General features: G+C 42.5%; 1 protein-coding gene across 3 annotated transcripts in view; it reads right to left on the bottom strand.

Moving 5' to 3' along the window:
• The window catches only part of RRAS2 (RAS related 2), a 76,959-nt gene extending 62,038 nt beyond the window's left edge, over positions 1-14,921 (bottom strand). Inside the window, exon 1 of one of the 3 annotated variants that reach the window (XM_064288389.1) lies at positions 14,789-14,921. In XM_064288389.1, the coding sequence (XP_064144459.1) occupies positions 14,789-14,896 (108 nt within the window). In that variant the 5' untranslated portion in view covers positions 14,897-14,921. Of the gene's footprint in view, positions 1-492; positions 4,157-14,788 lie in introns of those variants that run through there. The other 2 variants (XM_023550822.2, XM_064288391.1) reach the window with 2 other exon arrangements.
• Positions 14,922-20,962: the final 6,041 nt, after the last annotated feature.

Raw genomic sequence — 20,962 nt, 5'->3', positions numbered from 1 at the left:
TGGTTAAGTGCTATGGCTGCTAACCAAAAGGTTGGCAGTTCAAATCCACCAGTCACTCCTTGGAAGCTCTATGGGGCAGTTCTACTCTGACCTATAGCGTCGCTAAGAGTCAGAATCGACTCAACGGCAACAGGTGTTTTGTTTTTTTGGTGCAGACTCTACATAAAGGATGTTGTTGTTAGGGGCCATCGAGTCAGCTCCAATTCATAGCAACCCTATGCACAACAGGACAACACACTGCCCAGTCCTGCACCATCTGCACAATCCCTGTTATGTCTGAACCCAGTACTTAAGGATAAGGGATATTACATTTTCAACTTGCTCTCAAAGAGTTCGGAAGAAAAAAAAAAAAAAACTGTGTAGATATGGTATATATATGGGTGGGAAGAGAAGGATAAAGCATCTGGAAGATCTGGGTAACATTTTTAAAAAGGGGGCTGTTACTTTGACAATTCTATTCATACTTTCAGTACTGAACATTTACTTACTTACATGTATACAGAACTCTTTCTCCTGAGGAAAAAACCATCATCATGCCGGGGCAATGGTAAGTTGTTGCTGTTGTTGTTGCTGGGTACCATCAAGTCGGTTCTGACTCACAGCGACCCTGCAGGACAGAGCAGAACTGCCCATAGGGTTTCCAAGGGGTGGCTGGTGGATATGAACTGCTGACCTTTCGGTTAGCAGCCCAGCTCTTAACCACTGAGCCACCAGGGCTCCAACGGTAAGTTAGTTGACAATATTAAGCTACCAATAAACCCAGAATAAATTCTGTGCCTACAAGATGTTAAATTAAACTATGATTTAATGCTATGAAACCAAGAAACCATCACTTTTATTTTATGAAACACTAAAAATAAAACATAATTCATAAGGTATCAAGCAACTCAGTCTAATTATGTCTCCAGTAACACAATTTTAAACTACTTACATTTTGCTGCTTTTATGTGAAAAATACATAAATATTTGTTCTTTTCATAAAAGCATGAGATACATTTTTCTTTGCAAAATAGAAATAAATCAAAGGCTTACCAAGGACATTATTTTAACTAAGTCTCAATCTCAAATACAGAATCAGAGGCTCTCAGTGGCTCTTCCCAAAGTATTTTAAGGTCAAGGTCTTTCAAGAAGATTCAATAACTGTTAACTTCTTATTGTCTACAGGCAGAGCAAATACCTTCTACTCATCACTTTTCAGTAAGGAAGGCACAGTAGAACTAATAGCCTAAAGGTGCTTCCATTTTTCCCCACCAAATAAAAGAAGAATGTATGTTCACAAGGCATATAAAGCCTGTTTCAATTTGATGACACCAATTTCATTTGAAAAAGGAAACTTTAAAAAATTAAAAAACAATACTGCTTTAAGAAAGACTTTGCTCCGACCCCTCCCTCACCTTTAAAGTAAGTGGCCAATTTCTTTCCCTAAGGGAGTTAAGCAGACTACTTCATTTCAAAACTTAGGATAGACCCGTGACATCTCGGCAATACAGATGAATTAAAACCCCATCCCAGCAGCCTGTTATCCCTTTGCCTTCTAATGGTAGTATAAGAAAGGAAAGCAACATTCACGCTGTAATCAACAAAAGTGTCCCCGCTACACTCCTTAAACCTCCCCACCCCAAAAGAGACAGATGAATGCACAAAGGATAAAACGTGTAAGAATCAGTTTTAAGTCAAGAAACGCTGGCTAGAATTTCTCTTCTGACAAAAGCAGTCATCCTCTATAAGAAAATGATCTTCCTTGAGTGCCCAGAATTATCATCGAGGAATTGCCAGCAGGACCATTTCTCCTGCTACCACAAAGAGGAAACCTCCAGTAGGAGAGGCATCTTGTTTTTCAAAGCTAAGAATCCATTTGTAAATTACTCTGAAAATGTAAAGCAGTAGGGTGCAATATAAAAAATAAGACTATAGTATAGGCTTTCAAATTCACAAACAAAAGTGAACAGTTATTTTAAGTGACTTCTAGTTGCAGGAAGAGACTCCAAGACATAGCAATGGAACAATGATTCAGGAATCTAAACTCACAACCTCCACACATGGATCAATTAATTATTGACACAAATGAGTCTTGCAATCTCTTCTGGGATCTCTCCTTAGGTAAGAAAGGCAAAGAAAAGACACTCAGTACAAGACAAACTCTGGGTAAAATGCAATGTCTGAGTCGGGTCCAGCCTAACAGGTTGTAAGACTGACTAAAATTCAAAACATTAAGGAATCAACTAACCTTTACATAGCTCAAAATCTGACAAACTGGCAAATAAAAATAAAGTTAGGATGCTAAAAGAATAGAAGCTGAGAAATTTCTCTCTTTAAATTTCGTAAAACATGAATGGTCTCTACTCAGAGTTGCCAGATTAAGCCAATCAACCCAAAAATTCAATGATCATTCCATTACTTCCTAAAATCAACTCGCAACTGATAAAGAAGTTCCCCCAATTCAAAATGGAATCAACATTCATCACCTAAATACTACACAGAAAACTGAGGAGGGACGTGTAGGGATGGGGCAGGGGTAAAAGAACATTATATGTCAAGGAAAAATGAATACATTACAAATTTGGTCTGTAACAATCAGCTAAAAGCAGCGACTAAAACCAGGTAAAACTTACTGCTTGCTCTGTAGATGGCACTGTGTTGAATGATTCGTATGCATTATTTTATTTACTCCCAAAACCCTAAGGGGACTATTATTCCCCTTTTTTATACGGGAAAACTGAGGCTTGGAGAATCTTAGAAATTTAACCAATGACATACATCTAGTTAAAAAACCAAACCAAACCAAACCCACTGCCATCGAGTCAATTCCGACTCATAGCAACCCTACAGGACAGAGCAGAACTGCCCAATAGTTTCCAAGGAGCGCCTGGCGGATTCGAACAGCCGACCTCTTGGTTAGCAGCCGTAGCACTTAACCACTACGCCACCAGGGTTTCTGCATCTAGTTAAGTGAGCAAGAAAGGCCCACTAATCCTAAAACTTCAAACGTGCAGAGATTTGTTCACCCAAGTCCAACATTTTACAGAAAAGAAAGTGAAGCCCTGAAGACATTACAGGATGTGCCCAGAGTCACCTGGATAGTGAGATCTAGAACCCTGATATCCAGTGCTCTCTCCACTCCACTTTGTACAATGGTAATACCATTTCCTAACTACAGTTTACTCATCATTTAGGTATACTATTTACCATCAGGACTTAAAAGGTTTTCTAAGAAACTATACATATGAATGGATAAACAAAATGTGGTACGTGCATATAATGCAATACTACTCAGCCAGTAAGAGAAATAAAGTCTTGATACATGCTACAGTGTGGATGGAACTTGAAGACATTATGCTGAGCGAAAAAAGCAAATCACAAAAGAACAAATATTACATGACCTCGCTTATGTAAAAAGACAAGGAAAGGCAAATGTACAGAAACTAAAGTTTACTAGTATCTACCAGGGGCAGGAGGGAAGAGGAAAAGTGGGGTTAACGGTGATGGAAAAATCACATTGATTAAGGGTAGACTTGCACAGCCGACTGTTGCAATTGCTGTCAATAAGTTGTAAACCTGTAAAAAGTTGAATTGGCAAAAGTTGCGTGATATACATACAATTACCACACACAAAAAAAAGAGCAGCTGCTGAGGCTGTTTACGTACAATCAAACACCTCATGGGATTTGGTTCCTTGGTTTGGAGGTTTATGGTCATGGTTTCATGGGACATCCCAAATAACGTGTTTAGTGCTTCCGTTCTACCTTCTGGTTCATTGTGTAGTGCCTGGCGTCTTAAAAGCCTGTAAGTGGCCACTCAAGTCACAAAAATTGATCTCTAGTCACTAGGAGCAACAGGAGAAGAAACAGGAGTAGGAGGAGGATATAGAATATGCGGCTGACTGCCTCCATGAACAAATGCCTCCTTTGCCATGAGACCAGAAGAATTAGACAGTGTCTGGCTACCATTACCAAACATTTTGATCAAAGATTCCAAAGAAGAATCCTGATCAAAAGGGTGAAACTTCAGAACAGAACTTCAAATTCTCATGGACTCTAGACTTCGGAAGCCATGGGGAATAGATAAACCCCTGAAACTGCCGCTCTGAGATAATCTTTAAACCTTAACCCAAAAATATCCCTTTGAAGTCATCTTAAAACCAAACAATAGTTTAGCTTAACTAGTTTAAAAAAAAAAAAAAAAAACTGTCTGCCTGGAGCATTATGGTCTTTTAAGATATACGGGATCAAACTGACATCCGCAACTCAAAAGATTAGATACGAACCTTAGGGGGCAGTGAATTTATGTTCGTGAGGGAGTTACAACTCAGAAAAGGAAGGTAAAAATGGTTAGACAACTCGAAGAATGTAATCAATGTCACTAAATTTTACGAGTAGAAGCTGTTGAACTGGTATATGTCTTCCTGTGCATACTCTCAACAAAAACAACAAAATAAATAAAATTTAGGAAAAAAACTATAAGCAGCAAAACTAAGGAGATCACAAGATACATATAAAGTATCCCTGCATAGTACAAACACTTAAGTGCTCATCTATTAACAGAAATGTGTTTGGCACCCAGAAGGTGCCCCGGGAGAAAGGCTGAGCAGTCTACTTCTGAAAGATTACAGCCACTGCAAACCCTACTGAGGGCAGCTCTACTCTAAAACACTTGGGGACACCCAAGTTGGAGGCGACTCATAGGCAACAAGTTTAGTTTTGATTTATGTTGTTTCTCTTGTTGTTAGGTGTTTCCGGGTCATTAAGACACTACGTACAATAGAACGAAACAATGCCTGACCCTGTCCAATCCTCACAGTCAATGCTATGTTGGAGCCCACTGTTGCAGTCACTCTGCCAATCCATATCACTGAGGGTCTCCTTTTTTGATGACCTTCTACTTTATCAAGCATGATGTCCTTCTCCAGGGACTGCTGCCTCCTGATAACATGTCCAAAGTACTTAAGACAGTCTCATCATCCTCACTCCTGAGGTGCATTCTGGCTGTACCTGTTCCAAGACAGATTTGTTCACTCTTCTGATATTCTATGGTACATTCGATATTCTTTGCCAGCACCATAATTCAAAGGTATCAATTCTTCTCTGGTCTTCCTTATTCATTGTTCAGTTTTTGCATGCATGTGAGGCAACTGAAAATACCACAGTTTGGGTTAGGTGCACCTTAGTCCTCAAGGTGACATTTTTGCATTTTAACACTTTAAAGAAGTCTCTTGGCGCAGACTTGCACAATGCCAAGACGTCCTTTGATTTCTTGACTGCTACTTCCATGGGCATTGATTACGGATCCAAGTAAAATGAAATCCTTGACAAATTCAATCTTTTCTCCATTTATCATGATGTTACTTACTGGTCTAGTTGTGAACAGTTCTCTTTATGTTGAGGTGTAATCCATACTGAAGGCTATAGTCTTTGGTCTTCATCAACAAGTGCTTCAAATCATCCTCACTTTCAGCAATCAAGGCTGTGTCATCTGTGTAACACAGGTTGTTAGTAAGTCTTCCTATAATCCTGATGCCCAGTTCGTCACAGAGTCCAGCTTAATAAATCTTCCTCCAATCCTAATGCCTCATTCTTCTTCACAGTGTCCAGCTTCTAGGATTATTTGCTCAGCATACTGATTGAGTAAGTATGGTGAAAGGATACAATCTTGACACACATATTTCCTGATGTAGTATCTCCTTGTTCAGTTTCAACGACTGCCTGTTAATCTTTGTACAGTTTCCACATGAGCACAATTAAGTGTTCTGGAATTCCCATTCTTCCCAATCTTATCCATAATTTGTTACAATCCACACAGTTGAATGCATTTGCACAATCAATAAAACACAAATAAACATCTTTCTGGTATTCTCCGCTTTCAGCCAGTATCCATATGACATCAACAACCATATCCCTCGTTTCACATCCTTTTCTGAATCCAACTAGAATTTCTGGCAGTTCCCTGTCAATGTACTGCCACGACAGTTTTTTAACTACCTTCAGCAAAACTTTACTTGCATGTGATATTAATGATATTGTTCAATAACTTCCACATTCTGCTGGATCATCTTTCTTCAGAATGGGCACAAATATGAATTGCTTCTAATCCGTTGGCCAGGTAGCTGTCTTTCAAATTTCTTGGCATAGAAGAGTGAGCGCTTCCAGCATTGCATCTGTTTGTTCAAAAATCTCAATTGGTATTCTGTCAATTTTGGAGCCCTGTTTTTCACCAACGCCTTCAATGCAGGCTGGACTTCTTCCTTCAGTACCATCGGTTCTTCATCATATGCTATCTCCTCCTGAAATAGTTTAACGCTGACCAATTCTTTTTGGTAAAGTGACGCTGTGTATTCCTTTCCATCTTCCCTTGATGCTTCCTGTGTCATTCAATATCTTGCCCAAAGAATCTCTCAATATTGCAACTCATGGCTTGAATTTTTTCTTCAGTTCTTTCATGTATATTCTTAATACGTTTTTATCACTAACATGTATTTCATAGTCCTTTATATTAATTTTTAAATAGGAAAAGAAAAAAAAATTAAACCTATTGCCATCGAATTGATTCCAACTCATAGCAACCCTATATTACAGAGTACAACTGCCCTCATAGTGTTTCCAAGGCTATAAATCCTTACAGAAGCAGACTGCCACATCTTTCTCCCACGGAGCAGCTAGTGGGTTCAAAACGCCGACTTTTAGGTTAGCAGCCATTCATTTAACCACTGTACCACCAGGACTACTCCAAAGAGGAAAAGGTACCCCAATTAAGTAATTATTACCTTCCTAAATTTTCAGCTCCTTATATGCATTGTTGTTGTTACGTGGCGTCATCGGTTCCGACTTATAGCGACCCTATGCACAACAGAATGAAACACTGCCATCCTGCGCCATCCTCCCAATTGTTGCTACACTTGAGCCCACTGTTGCAGCCACTAGGGTCTTCCTCTTTTTTGCTGACCCTCTACATTACCAAGGGTGATGTCCTTCTCCAGGGACTGATCCTTCCTGACAACATGACCAAACTATGTGAGATGCAGTCTGGCCATCCTTGCTTCCAAGGAGCATTCTGGCTGTACTTCTTCCAAGACAGATTTGTTTCTTCTTTTCGTAGTCCATTGAAGAATATTCAATATTCTTCACCAACACCACAATTCAAAGGCATCAATTCTTCTTCCATCTTCATTATTCATTGTCCAGCTTTCACATGCATATGATGCGATTGAATATCCATGACCTGGGTCAGATGCACCTTAGTCTTCAAGGTGACATCTTACTTTTCAACACTTTAAAGAGGTCCTTCGCAGCAGATCTGCTCAATGCAATGCATCATTTGAATTCTTCACTGCTGCTTCTATGGATGTTGATTGTGGATCCAAGTAAGAGGAAATCCTTGACAACTTCAATCTTTTCTCCATTTATCATGATGTGCCCTATTGGTCCAGTTGTGAGGATTTTTGTTTTATGTTGAGGTGTAATCCATACCGAAGGCTGTGGTCTTTCATCTTCATCACTAAGTGCTTCAAGTCCTCTTCAGTTTCAGCAAGCAAGGTTTTGTCATTTGCATAATGCAGGTTGTTAATGAGTCTTCCTCCAATCCTAATGCCCCATTCTTCTTCATAGAGTCCAGTTTCTCGGGTTATTTGCTCACCATACAGATTGAATAGGTATGGTAAAAGCATACAACCTTGACGCACGCTTTTCCTGACTTTAAACCACTCAGTATCCCCTCGTTCTGTCCAAACAACTGCCTCTTGATCTATGTACAGGTTCCTCATGAACACAATTAAGTGTTCTGGAATTTCCATTCTTCCTAATGCTATCTATAATTTGTTATGATCCACACAGTCAAATGCCTTTGTCTAGTCAATAAACACAGGTAAACATCCTTCTGGTATTCTCTCCTTTCAGCCAGGATCCATCTGACATTGGCAATGATGTCCCTGGTTCCACATCCTCTTCTGAATCCAGCCTGAATTTCTGGCAGTTCCCTGATGATATACTGCTGCAGCCGTGCTTAAATGATCTTCAGCAAAATTTTGCTTGCATGTGATATTAATAATTTTTTTTTTTAATTTCCACATTCAGATGGATCACCTTTCTCAGGAATAGGCATAAATATGGATCTCTTCCAGTCAGCTGGCCAGGTAGCTGTCTTCCAAATTTCTTGGCATAGACAAGTGAGCACCTCCTGTGTTGTATCCATTTGTTGAAACATCTCAACTGCTATTCCATCAATTCCCAGAGCCTTGTTTTTCACCACTGCCTTCAATGTAGCTTGTATTTCTTCCTTCAGTACCATCAGTTCCTGATTATATGTTACTTCCTGAAATGGCTGAACACTGACCAACTCTTTTTGGTATAGTGACTACTAAGGCCAAAGATGAAGAAACTGAAGATTTTTACCAACTTCTGCAGTCTGAAATTGATCGAACATGCAATCAGGATGCATTGATAATGGAATGTGAATGCTGGAAACAAAGAAAAAGGATCACTAGTTGGAAAATATGGCCTTGGTAGCGGAAATGATGCTGGAGATTGCAGGACAGAATTTTGCAAGACCAGCAACTTCTTCATTGCAAATACCTTTTTTCAACAACATAAGCAGTGACTATACACATGGACCTCGCCAGATGGAGTACACAGGAATCAAATCGACTACATCTGTGGAAAGAGACGATGGAAAAGCTCAATATCATCAGTCAGAATAAGGCCAGGGACCCACTGCACATCAGACCATCAACTACTCGTATGCAAGTTCAAGCTGAAACTGAAGAAAATTAGAACAAGTCCATGAGAGCAAAAGTACAGCCTTGATCATATCCCACCTGAATTTAGAGACCATCTCAAGAATAGATTTGATGCGTTGAACACGAATGACGGAAGACCAGACACGTTGTGCAAGGACATCACATATGAAGAAAGCAAGGTATCATTAAAGACATGAGAGAAAGCAAAGACCTAAATAGATGGCAGAAGAGACTCTGAAACTTCCTCTTAAACGTCAAGTAACTAAAGCAAAAGGAAAAAATGATGAAGTAAAAGAGCTGAACAGAAGATTTCAAAGGGCAGCTCGAGAAGGCAAAGTAGAGAAGGCAAAGTAATATGATGACACGTGCAAAGACCTGGAGATAGAAAACCAAAAGGGAAGAACACACTCAGCATTTCTTAAGCTGAAAGAACTGAAAAAAAAAAAAAAACTCAAGCCTCAAGTTGCAATACACAAAAGGGGAAAATAAAAATATGCATAGGTAACAACTAAATCTAAGGTCAAAGAAAGTCAGTGCGAGAGGTAACCTTGTTTTTAAGTTCTACATTCCCAAATTTGTTGTTTACATTTTTTAGGTCAAGATTCATAATAGAAAAATACGTACGGAAACTGCAAAAATTCTGTTATTAAAGGAGTCTTAAAAGCAGCCAACTTCAGTAAGGGTTACAGTCTTAGAAACCCTATGAAACAGTTCTACTCTGTTCTACAGGGTATCTACGAGTCAGAATACACTGGAGGGCAATGGGTTTGGCTTGGTTTTAATTTCCTACAAAGAGAACCAACTTCCACTTGCTAAGGTGATTAGCCTTCTGCTGCCTCTTCTTCCTGCACTTACTACTGTTAGACAATCACAGCAAAATCAATTTTCTAGGAGTCAGACAATAGTGGTTGTCATGGATTCAATTATGACCCCCCAAAACATGTGTGTACCAATTTGGCTGAGCCATGATTCCCAGTATTGTGTGGTTATCCTCAATTTTGTGATTATAATATTAGGTTAAAGAGTATTAGGGTGGAACTGTAACACCACCCTGACCCAGGTCACATCCCTTATGCAATGTAAAGGGAGTTTCCTTGGGGTGTGGCCTGCATCACCTTTTATCTCTCAAGAGATAAAAGAAAAGGGAAATGAGGAGAAAGGGGGACCTTATACCAGCAAGAGAGCAGTGCCAGGAACAGAGTGCGTCCTTTGGACCCAGGGTCCCTGTGCGGAGAACTCTTAGTCCGGGCGAAGATCAATGAGGAGGCTGACAGAAAGTGTTCCCCTGCAGCCAACGGCCCGAATCTGGACTTTTAGCCTACTTTACTGTGAAGAAATAAATTTGTTAAAGCCATCTACTTGTATTTCTGTTACAGCAGCACTAGATAACTAAGACATAAATTGGTACTAAGAAAGCAGGGTGCTGCTCTAACAGATACCGAAAATGTGGGAGCAGTTTGAAACTGTGAATGGATAGAGGAGCAGCAGCGGCAGAGGACCAGCAGCAGCAGAGGACCTATGGCAGCAGAGAACCACCGGCAGCAGCAGAACTAGGGACCACTGCCAGAGAGCGCTAGAGCTGGCCCATGAAGGGAGAGAGCTGAGTACCTGTGCGCAAGAGGCTTCCTAGCGGAGTGGGGTGCCTCCGGGCACTTATCGGTGGAGCTACAGAGCTTTGGAACATTTGCCCCAGCAGGACAGATGAGGGCATGAGGCCCAAAGAGCTGAGAGGCCAAAAAAAACAGGAAGCAGGAGCTGAAGAGACAAAAAACTCAAGAATCCGAGCTGCCTCAGCCTCATAAAATATGGCCAGGACCTCTGAGATTTCAAAGGGTGGAACTATGGCCTCTGGTGTTTCTAAGGGTGAAGCTGCCACCCAGATGGACTAGGAGAATGGTGCACCTAAAGCTGAGGGAGTAGAGTTGCTGTCCCAGTGGGCCTGAAGGCGGAGCTGAAGCCTAGGGCTGAGAAGCCTCCACTCAGAATCTGGAGAGTGTGGTCAATGCCTAGAATCTGGAGGGCAGGGCCATTGTGTAAATTGTCTCAGAGAGAAGAAGATTATTTTCAAAGCCTTGAGGGCTAATGTAATGTGTTCTGCTGACTTGCTTGGTGCCTATTATCCTTGCTTTTCCTCCAGTTTTTCCCGTTTGTAACGGAAATGTCTAGCTTGTGCCTGTTCTGCCATTGCACCTTTGGAAGCAGATAACTCTTATGCTAGATTTCACAGACGAAGTGGAATTTTTGGATTTTGGACTTAGAGTTAAGACTTTTGCTATGATATGATGTGATGAATGTGTTTTGTATGTTGCAAGAATGTGATGGGGGGGCCGAAGGGTGGAATGTCATGGATTGAATTATGTTCCCCCAAACACGTGTCTATCAGTTTGGCTGGGCTGTGATTCCCAGTATCCTGTGGTTGTCCTCCATTTTGTGATTATAATTTTAAGTTAAAGAGGATTAGGGTGGGATTGTAACACCACCCTTACCCAGGTCACATCCCTGATCCAATGTTAAGGGAGTTTCCCTGGGGCGTGGCCTGCACCACCTTTTATCTCTAAAGAGATAAAAGGAAAGGGAAAGGAGCAGAGAAGGGGGCCTCATACCACCAAGAGAGCAGTGCTGGGAGCGGAGCACGTCCTTTGGACCCGGAGTCTGAGCGGAGAAGCTCCTAACCTGATAGAAGATTGATAAAAAGGCTGACAGAGAGAGAAAGCCTTTCCCTGGAGCTGACACCCGAAATTTGTACTTTTAGCCTACTTTACTGTGAAGAAATAAATTTTTCTTTGTTAAAGCCATTACATTTCTATTATAGCAGAACTAAGACAGTGGCTCTAGTAAATACAGTAGCTCTACTCGACGGAAGTGGGTTCTAGTAAATACAGATGATAAACAAGTCACCTTAGCTCCGTCATCTAAGATTGACCAACAACATCATATGTAGCCTTACTATGCACTAGACATTGTTCTAAGCCCTTGACATATGTTAACTAATTTTATTTTCACAATGACTGTATGTGGTACTTTGTATTTCCTCAGTTTACAGATGGGAAAACCTGAGGTACAGAGAGGTTAAATAATTTGCCTAAGTGTACACTAAGGAGCCCTGGTGGTGCAATGGTTAAGCGCTCAGCTGCTATCAGAAAGGTTTGCAGTTCAAACCTACCCAGCGGCTCCGCAGAAGAAGCCTGACGATCTGCTCCAGTAAAAGATCACAGCCAAGAAAACCCTACGGGGCAGTCCTACTCTGTCGCACAGAGTCGCCGTGGGTCAAAAACAACTTCATGGCACCTAACAACAAGATTATACATGCAGCAAGTGGGAGAGCTGGACTCCATCCAGGTGGTCTGGCTCCTGCCTGTCCAGAAAGTCTCAACTTCAAAGCCCACGTTCCTCACCTTTACTGGCCCCAAGCTGCCTGTCTATCACACTCCCTACCCCTAGCCTGTCTCCTCTCTCCAAGCTAAGACCAGACTCTCCCATTCTTACAAATGACATATCTACTCTCCTCACCACTAAGCATACATGGTACTCCTATTAACTCTTCCCAAACTGACTTCTCCCTGATTCTGAATTCCCATCGCATATGTGTGTTACGGTACTACATACATATACTATTGATATAACAGCTACCACTAACTGAGCACTTACTATGTGCAAGACACAATGCTAAGAACTTTCCCATAATTTAAAGGGTTATAAAGAATGTATAATCAGACCCATTTTACTGATGAGAAAATTAAGGCTCAGAGAGGCTGAATATCTTGGTGACGTTCTCACAGCCAGTAAATAACAGAGCGAAATACAGAGCTCAAGTATGTGACTAACAGTTCACTCTCCTTCCCTATGTATATATCCATGTCCTTATCAGGCATACATGCCCCTTTTACTTCTTTTATACCATCTAGAGCACCTAGATAAACCCTGGTGGTGTAGTGGTTAAGAGCTACCGCTGCTAACCAAAAGGTCGGCAGTTCAAATTCACCAGGTGCTCCTTGGAAACCCTATGGGCAGTTCTATTCTGTTCTTATACGGTCGCAATGAGTAGGAATCAACTCAACTGCAACGGGTTTCTTTTTTTTGGCACTGAGGTACAGCACTATTCATAAAGCAGGGATTGTCTCAACAAATTCCAGAAAATCGTTAGGAAAACAGCAATGACCATTAGTTTCGTGATTTCTAATACTATTTTCCAGAACAGAAAGTTCTGATATCTTAATTAAAATAATCAGGTTGCATATTTAAATACATTCAGATAATACCTTCCCAAAAAAGTTAATATTTGTGGTTCAAATCTTTTAGATAACCCTATTTATCAACGCTGGAGCCCAGGATTATTCATTCTCCCAGTCCTCCCTCACAACGCTAACCATCAGACTATAGTCTCCAGAGAAAAGGTTAGCTATAAATTGTTTTGCTTTGCTATCTGTTACTTAAAGCCTCTTTGGGTCCTAGGGAAACAGGACAGCATCCCTGATTCCACAGCCTACTCAACTTAAACCAATCTCGCCTCTTAGTGTGATTTTTTTTAACCCACTAAAGAGCCTACCGTAAATGCTCGTTGCATAAACATTCTCTTTTCCTGGATACAAAGGTTTTAAGCAGCAGTTTTTAATCCCTTGGAATATTACAGCAGCAATTTTTATTTATTTTTTTAAATCATTGCTCTTTTAGTCAATGTGAAAGGTTAACAGTCATTTATGCTACAGTACACTGTATTTTAACGTCACTATAAACGTGGCTAGGAGTCGGAATCGACTCGACGGCACTGGGCACTGGTATAAACGTGAAATGAAATAGGATATTCAAGTACCCCAACTGATGACAAAGGGGTGAAACAGAAACCAGAAATAAAATAAGTATTTCACCAAAGCCTCTTAACAGTAAGAATATATTTCTCACCGGTTTTAACGGGCTACCTTCGTTCTCTATCAGAATATGCCACACCTACTAGATGGACAAAAGCAGAAAGATACCTGGGTTACTCTTTTTAAAAATCCCAAAGAGATCACTTAACCTTTTTAACCTAGATGAAATTCTAAGAAAGGAGAATTCCACCTCCCTTTTCTTTACCACAGAAACCCTGGTGGCATAGTGGTTAAGAGCTATGGCTGCTAACCAAAAGGTTGGCAGCTGGAATCCATCAGGCGCTCCTTGGAAACTCTATGGGGCAGCTCTACCCTGTCCTATAGGGTCGCTGTGAGACGCAAGCAATCGACTCAACAGCAACGGGTTGGTTGGTTGGTTTTCTTTACCACAACCTTTGACTTCTGGCCTGTAGCAAGAGAGGGTTGGGGGTGGGGGAAAGGATGGTTAGAGCACAGAATGCACGACTCAGTCACCCCTTAACCTGACCCAGCCCAAACTTCACCTTGGCACAGGGAGAAGCAGGAAGGCATCAGGCATTCCTAGGAAGTGGTCTCACGCCTATCGGAGAACATTTTTAACTTCCTCGAAGCCACCATTTCCCTGGGGTATTATCATACACTACCCCCCGAACATATTACCTAACAGATAACTTAAAAGCACACACACACAAAGAAAAACACACTGTTTGAACTGGGCAGCTCCGGGGCAGCTAGCGCGGTGAAACTCAGAGACCACGCAGAGCGGTGGCCAAGTTGCCACCGCGATCCCAAGCACGGCGCCGGAGGCAGCCCGGTAGCGGCTGGAAAACCAGCGCTGGGTTCCAGCCTCACGGCCGACGCGAGGACGCTCGGAGCAGGAAGCCGGGCTCAGCGGCGCTGCCTCTACCGGAGGGCTCCGGCCCGCGCCGGAGCGATAAGGTGGATCGGCGCTTCCCAGCCGGCCAGCTCCGCCCTCCCGGCCACATTCCTGAGAAGCCCGACTCCCGGAACGTCGACCCCGTCGCCCGCCGGGCGGGCAGGAGCGCGGCGCCGCGGCCGCAGAGCAGAAGGGCAGAGCCGGCCCTGCGCCCGCCCCCGGCCCGGCCCCGGCCCCCACGCGGCGCCTCCAGGGCGGTGTTGCGGCGCCCGCCCCGCCACAGGTAGCGCGAGCCCCCACCCGCCGCCGCCCCGGCGCCCCCGGCAGGCCCGCTTCAGGCACCTGGATAAACTGGATGGTGAGCGCCGACTTGCCCACGCCGCCCCCGCCGACCACGACGAGCCGGTACTTCTCCTGGCCGGAGCCGTCCCGCCAGCTGGCCGCAGCCATGGGGACGCCGCCGAGCCCTGCCCGGCCGCACCAAGCCGCCGTTCGCCTTAGGCCCGGCTCCGGGGACGTGTGCGGCCGGCGGGCTGCGAGCGAGCGGCCGGGCGGGGGTCCCCGGCGCCGGGAACTGCTGGGAGGGTCGGTCCGCACGGCAGCTCGGCACCCGGGGCTGGCCCGGTTCCGCCGGAGACGCGGAGAAGCGGGGCGTCCACAGGGGCCAGAGGAGGCAGCGGCGAGGGGCACGCTTCTCTACTCGTCTTCGCAGCGCCTGCCGAACGCAGCCTCCAGCGCCGCTACAAATGGCCGTCTGGGGGCCGTGCTGATATGCTGAGGTGCTGCATATGCATGAGGGGGCGGGGCCGGGGCGGGGCCGCAGTGGCCTGAGGCTGAGATTTGGGAGTTGACGAGGCTTCTGACCCCCACGGATGTGCCTCTTTTATCCCTGGGCTGTATGTACGTAAGAGCGTGGGTGCGGGTGAGAATGGCTGCGGGAAGAAGACAGTAAAACAATGTGTGGCCATAATGGTATATGTCAGGGATTGTGCAGATAAAAAGTACAGTATGTGATGGCGTATGGGTGAGAAATAGAGCTGTTGTCATCTTAACTTGTAGGAGAGTAACTGTCGTGTTTAAAGAGTACAGACGGTGACCATGGTTGTGTGAAAAAACCGTACGTGACAGTGATTGAGAATTAGAGCTGTGTTACAGTGATTGTGTGTGTGAGGAATGTGACAGTAGAATAAGGAATAAGCATGGAATGAGGAATAAGTCATAAGCATGTGTGGACAAGAGTGAATGTGATGGATATGTGTCAGGAGACTGTCTTAAGGACTGTATTTATGTGCGAGAAATATGTGGTAACTGTATATGAAGAGTGAGTGTGAGTGTGAGAGATGGGTTTGAACTTACTGAACATATTACGCATACCAGGCACTGTGCTCAATGCTAGAAATGTATTAGTGAACAGAATAATGTCTCTGACCTCGGGTAACTTAGAGTCCAGTGGTGGGCATAGTCGGGACAACAGGCAAATTACAAAGTATAATGACAAAAGTTATAACTTCATAAGCACACATTGCATGTGTGCCCGTAGTAGATGTCCTCAACCTGGAGTTGGATGATCAGAGAAGACCTCTAAAAGACCTGAAGATAAATGATATAAATAGGTGAATAATTGGAAGAAAAGTATACCAGGGAGAAGAAATAGCATATGCAAAGAAACACCATTGTGCCACATGGTTTCAATGTGTTAGGGGAGATTGCATGATCGTAATCATGAATGAAAAAATGATTATGTATATGACCGCACAGATACTCTGGACATGCCATCAGGAGGGACAAGTCCCTGGAGAAGGACATTATGCTTCAGGGTCAATGAAAAAGAAGAAAACCCTCGTGAGCTAGATTGACACAGTGACAACAACAATGAGCTCAAATATAGGAACAATTTTGAGGATGGTGCAGAACCTGGCAGTGTTTCATTCTGTTGTACAAAGGGTCACTATGAGTCTGAATTGATGCCACAGAACCTAACAACAACAACAATGTACATGACAGTTTAACCAAATGTAACAGGACTCACAGCTCTAGGTAGAGGTGGCGTAGGATAGTAGTTAAAAGCATGGGCTCTGGGGCCAGATTCAATGGATTCAAATACAACTAATGGAGTGTGATGGTGGGAAGTTGCCTTTCTGCCTCAGTTTCCTCTTCATTAAAGTAAAAGTAATAAGACTACCTACCTTATGGAGTTTTTAATAAGAATGAAATGAGTTACTGCATGTAAAGCATATAAAACATCCTTGACATATAGTAAGCATTTATGGTGGTTTTAAGACATGAATGCAAGATATTGGATACCATAGTGATTTTAGTGACTCACTCATCACCAGGCTAGTGCAGCAGAAGAGATGCTACGTAACTTTGGAGGCTAAGTTAGAAGACATCATGCAACTTCCACATGTTCCCTAAGGATACTTGCTGGGAGAAACAAAATAAAAGGCAGTTTGACTACCCTGAGACTGCCATGCTGGAGAGCCACATGTAGGTATGCCAATGGAAAGTCTAGATGAGGTCTCAGCAGACGACTACTATCAACTACCAGCAATGTGACTGAGCCATCTTGGACACCCAGCCCAGCTGAGCCCTTGGATGACTGCAGCCCCAGCAGGCATGAGACTATAACTGTATAAGAGGCCCTAAGCAAGAACTGCCAGCTGAACACTTCTTGATTCCTGACCCACCGAATAACGAGCAAAATAAAATAGTAAAACGGTTATTTTTAAAAATTTTAGAAATAATTTCAATGTATAAAGTATAAAGAATACCCATATACACTTTATCCAATTTTTCGCACATTGTGAACATTTTACCCCATTTGCTTTATCATTCTCTCCTCTGTCTCTCTCTCTAGGTATATATATATAAGATATATAGATATAGCTATATAGATATATAGAATCCAGTCTAGGGTCAGGCATTGCGTTTAGTTGTCAAATCTCTTCAGCTTCTAGTAATATGGTACAAAATGGTTCGTTTATATATACATATATATAAAACAACCCAAAAAAAAACCTATCGTCTTCGTGTCAATTCTGACTCACACTGACCCTATAGGACAGAGTAGAACTCCCTTTCCAAGGAGCACATGGTGGATTCAAACTGCCAGTCTTTTGGTTAGCAGCCATAGCTCTTAACCATTATGCCACCAGGGTTTCATGTATTTTATATGTATATAAATATAATTTATAATGAGCTATTCAACTGTAAGTTACATACAACATGATCCTTTACCCCTAAATACTTCAGTGTGCATTTCCTAAGAACAGGGATACTCTCCCCCGTATCTACAGTACACTTATCAACTTCAGTCAATATAACATTGATAGGCATATTTTTATCTAATTTACTATTTGTATTCCAATTTTGTCAGTTGACCTGATAATATATTTTAGAGCATTTTCCCCTTCAGTACAGGATCCAGTCTAGAGTCGGGCCTTGCATTTAGGTGTCAGATCTCTTCAGCTTCTTTTAATAGGTTGGTTAAGCAACTGTTTTGGATATTGTTATGCAGCAGTAGTAGCTAAAACAGCCTTCAATGTCATATCATCAATGCAAAAAGAGGGAGGAGAAAAATGAGAGAGAAAAGAAAGAAAGCCCATGACGAGGAAGGACTGTGAACGGGCCAGACATGCTTCCCACAGACGCCTTTCAGTGAATGCGTAGCCCTGAAATCTCCTATAATCTTTTACATCCAAGATGGCTAAAGAATTCTGCTCAGGCCCCTTCTCGTCTAAAGTGCAACCCAAATCTTTCTCCTCTTTCAAAAAGACACAGAAACCAGAAAACATTATCAAATTCTAAGAATATCCAAAAGAAAGTTATTCCTGAACAAAAATACATAACTATACAAGCCACAACCGTTTGGGCTGGGGGAAATCAAGTATCAGTGCTAAAACAATTGGAATGAATTCCTTTGTTTTCTGTTATTCTGCATCTGATGGAGGAATGCTCAGGGGCTTCTTAACTTCATGATAACCTGACGAACAAAAAACCAAACCAAACCTGTTGCCATGGAGTCTATTCAAACTCACAGCGACCCTATAGGACAAAGTAGGATTGTCCCGTAGGGTTTCCAAAGAGTGGCTGGTGGATTCAAACTGCCAACCCTTTGGTTAGCAGCCAAGCTCTTAACCACTGCACTAACCAGGGCTAGTAAAAGAAAAAGAGGAGGAGGCAGTGATAAATAGTACAAGCTGGTGAGCCCATAGTCCCTTAGTGGTGCAAAAGATTAAGAACTAGGTTATTAGCTGAAAGGTTGGTGGTTCAAACCCACTCAGAGGCGCCTCAGAAGACCTGGCTCTCTGCTTCTGAAAGATCACAGCCTTGAAAACCCTGTGGAACAGTACTATTCTGTACACATGGAGTTGCCAGGAGTTGGAATAAATTTGATGGCTACTAACAACAATAACAACGGATGGCCCATATGTGCCATATGACTGGAGTTTTCAGAGTAAAGGAGAAACCTGTTTGCTGAACTGCTTCTCTGCCTGGGTCTTCACTGAGGTTTCCTTTCCTTCTTACACTTCACTGGCTTCAGTGATAGCGCTTTCCCTGGGCTGGAAGTAGGACCTGTCATGTGCCCTGAGCCATCTTTCCAGCCTTGGAGGAGGGAAAAATTAACAAACATGGGGAAAAATAATCTGCTGCTCCCCTAAGCTGGGAACTCAGGGCAGAAACAGCTCCTTTGCCTAGGTACAGACATAAGCAGTGCACAGACTTTGAATGCTTTTTACCCCTGCATAGACATGTGTGGGCCCGTTTCAACAGCCTAGGCCCTCATTCGCACAGTACAACAGGGTATATACCTGAAGTCTAACTTTAAGTGTTTCAGCTATGTGGTGAAGACGGAGGTTAGTGACATTTGACACCACTCTGCCTATTAAGCAGGGTCCTCACCTACCCCCATCAGGAGCCTGAGGACCAGTGGCTTCATCCATGCCACCTAGCCACCCTCGACAGGGGTCCAAGGATAAGTGATGCCTCCCAGTCCTTACAGTCAACAGCATTGGGTGCTCATAGTCCAGCTGCAAAACCCACCCACCTTACACACTCTAGGGAACAGGGACATGCTTTCCACACAGACATTCAGGGGTGGTTGTCGGTCCTCTGCCTTGCTCAACACATGACTCTCTACTGCAGCACAAGACACTCTTCTGTGCCTACACCAATCACCCCTGCTTGTCTAAGACTGTAGGTGAGATCCTGCACCACACACATGGTGACCGACTACCTGGATACCTGAGCTGAATCCATACAAGAAAAGTGAATGGACTCCTGAGCTCATAAAAAAAAAAAAAAAAAAAACACCTAGTAACAACTCTAACCACCTAGTGAAAGGATGTTAGAGCTTCAAATGTGCCAATAATCAAACTAGCTCATGTGAGCAGCCAATTTGGGCATATCAAAACAAGAAGCTAGGACATAGTAAACAAACCTAAAATAAATAAATACAGTAACTCATTGATGGCTCAAGAAATCTTCCAGATGAAGAGAAATTCCTGGAACTACCAGAGGTAGAATACAAAAGATTGATATACAGAACTCTTCAAGAGATCAGGAAGGAGATCAGGCAAAAGGCAGAACAAGCCAGGGAATGCACAGACATAGCATTAGAGGAACTTAAAAAGACTAGAGAACAGCATAATGACAAATTGAATAGGCTTCAAGAATTCATAGAGAGACAGCAAACAAATTCAGAAGGTTAACAATAAAATTTCAGAATTAGACAACTCAGTAGAAGGAGGAGCAGAATTAAGGAAATTGAAATCAGAATCAGTGAGATTGAAGATAAAGCACTTGACACCAACATATTTAAGGAAAAATCAAATACAAGAATTTTAAAATGAAGAAACCTTAAGAATTATGTGGGACTCTATCAAAAAGAAATAACCTATGAGAGATTGGAGTACAAGAACAGGGGAGGATAACAGATAATACAGAGAGAATTGTTAAAATCTGTTGGTGGAAAACTTCCCTGATATCATAAAAAATGAGAAGATATCCATCCAAGATGCTCATTGACCCCCACACAGGGTAGATCCCAAGAGAAAGTCACCAAGACAATTTATAATCAAACTTGCCAAAACCAAAGATAAAGGGAAAATTTAAAGTGTGGCTAACGATAAACGAAAAGTCATCTACAAAGGAGAGTCAATAAAACTAAGCTCACACTACTCAGCAGAAACTATGCAGGCAAGAAGGCAATGGGATGAAATATAAAGCTCTGAAGGAAAAAATTGCCAGCCAAGAATTATATATCCAGCAAAACTGTCTCTCAAATATGAAGGAAAAATTAGGATATTTCCAGATAAACAGAAGTTTGGAGAATTTGCAAAAACCAAACCAAAATTACAAGAAATACTAAAGGGAATCCTCTGGTTATAAAATGAATAACATCAGATAACAACCCAAAACTAGAACACAGAACAGAGCAACCAGATATCAACCCAGACAAGGAAATCACAAAAATAAATCAAAGCTAAAATGTTCAAAACCGGAAAACAGAGACAT

This window comes from Loxodonta africana, chromosome 7, assembly GCF_030014295.1.
Source record: "Loxodonta africana isolate mLoxAfr1 chromosome 7, mLoxAfr1.hap2, whole genome shotgun sequence".
NCBI lineage: Eukaryota > Metazoa > Chordata > Mammalia > Proboscidea > Elephantidae > Loxodonta > Loxodonta africana.
The sequence above is the reverse complement of the archived record's forward strand: the minus strand, read 5'-3'. Positions and strand labels throughout refer to the sequence as shown.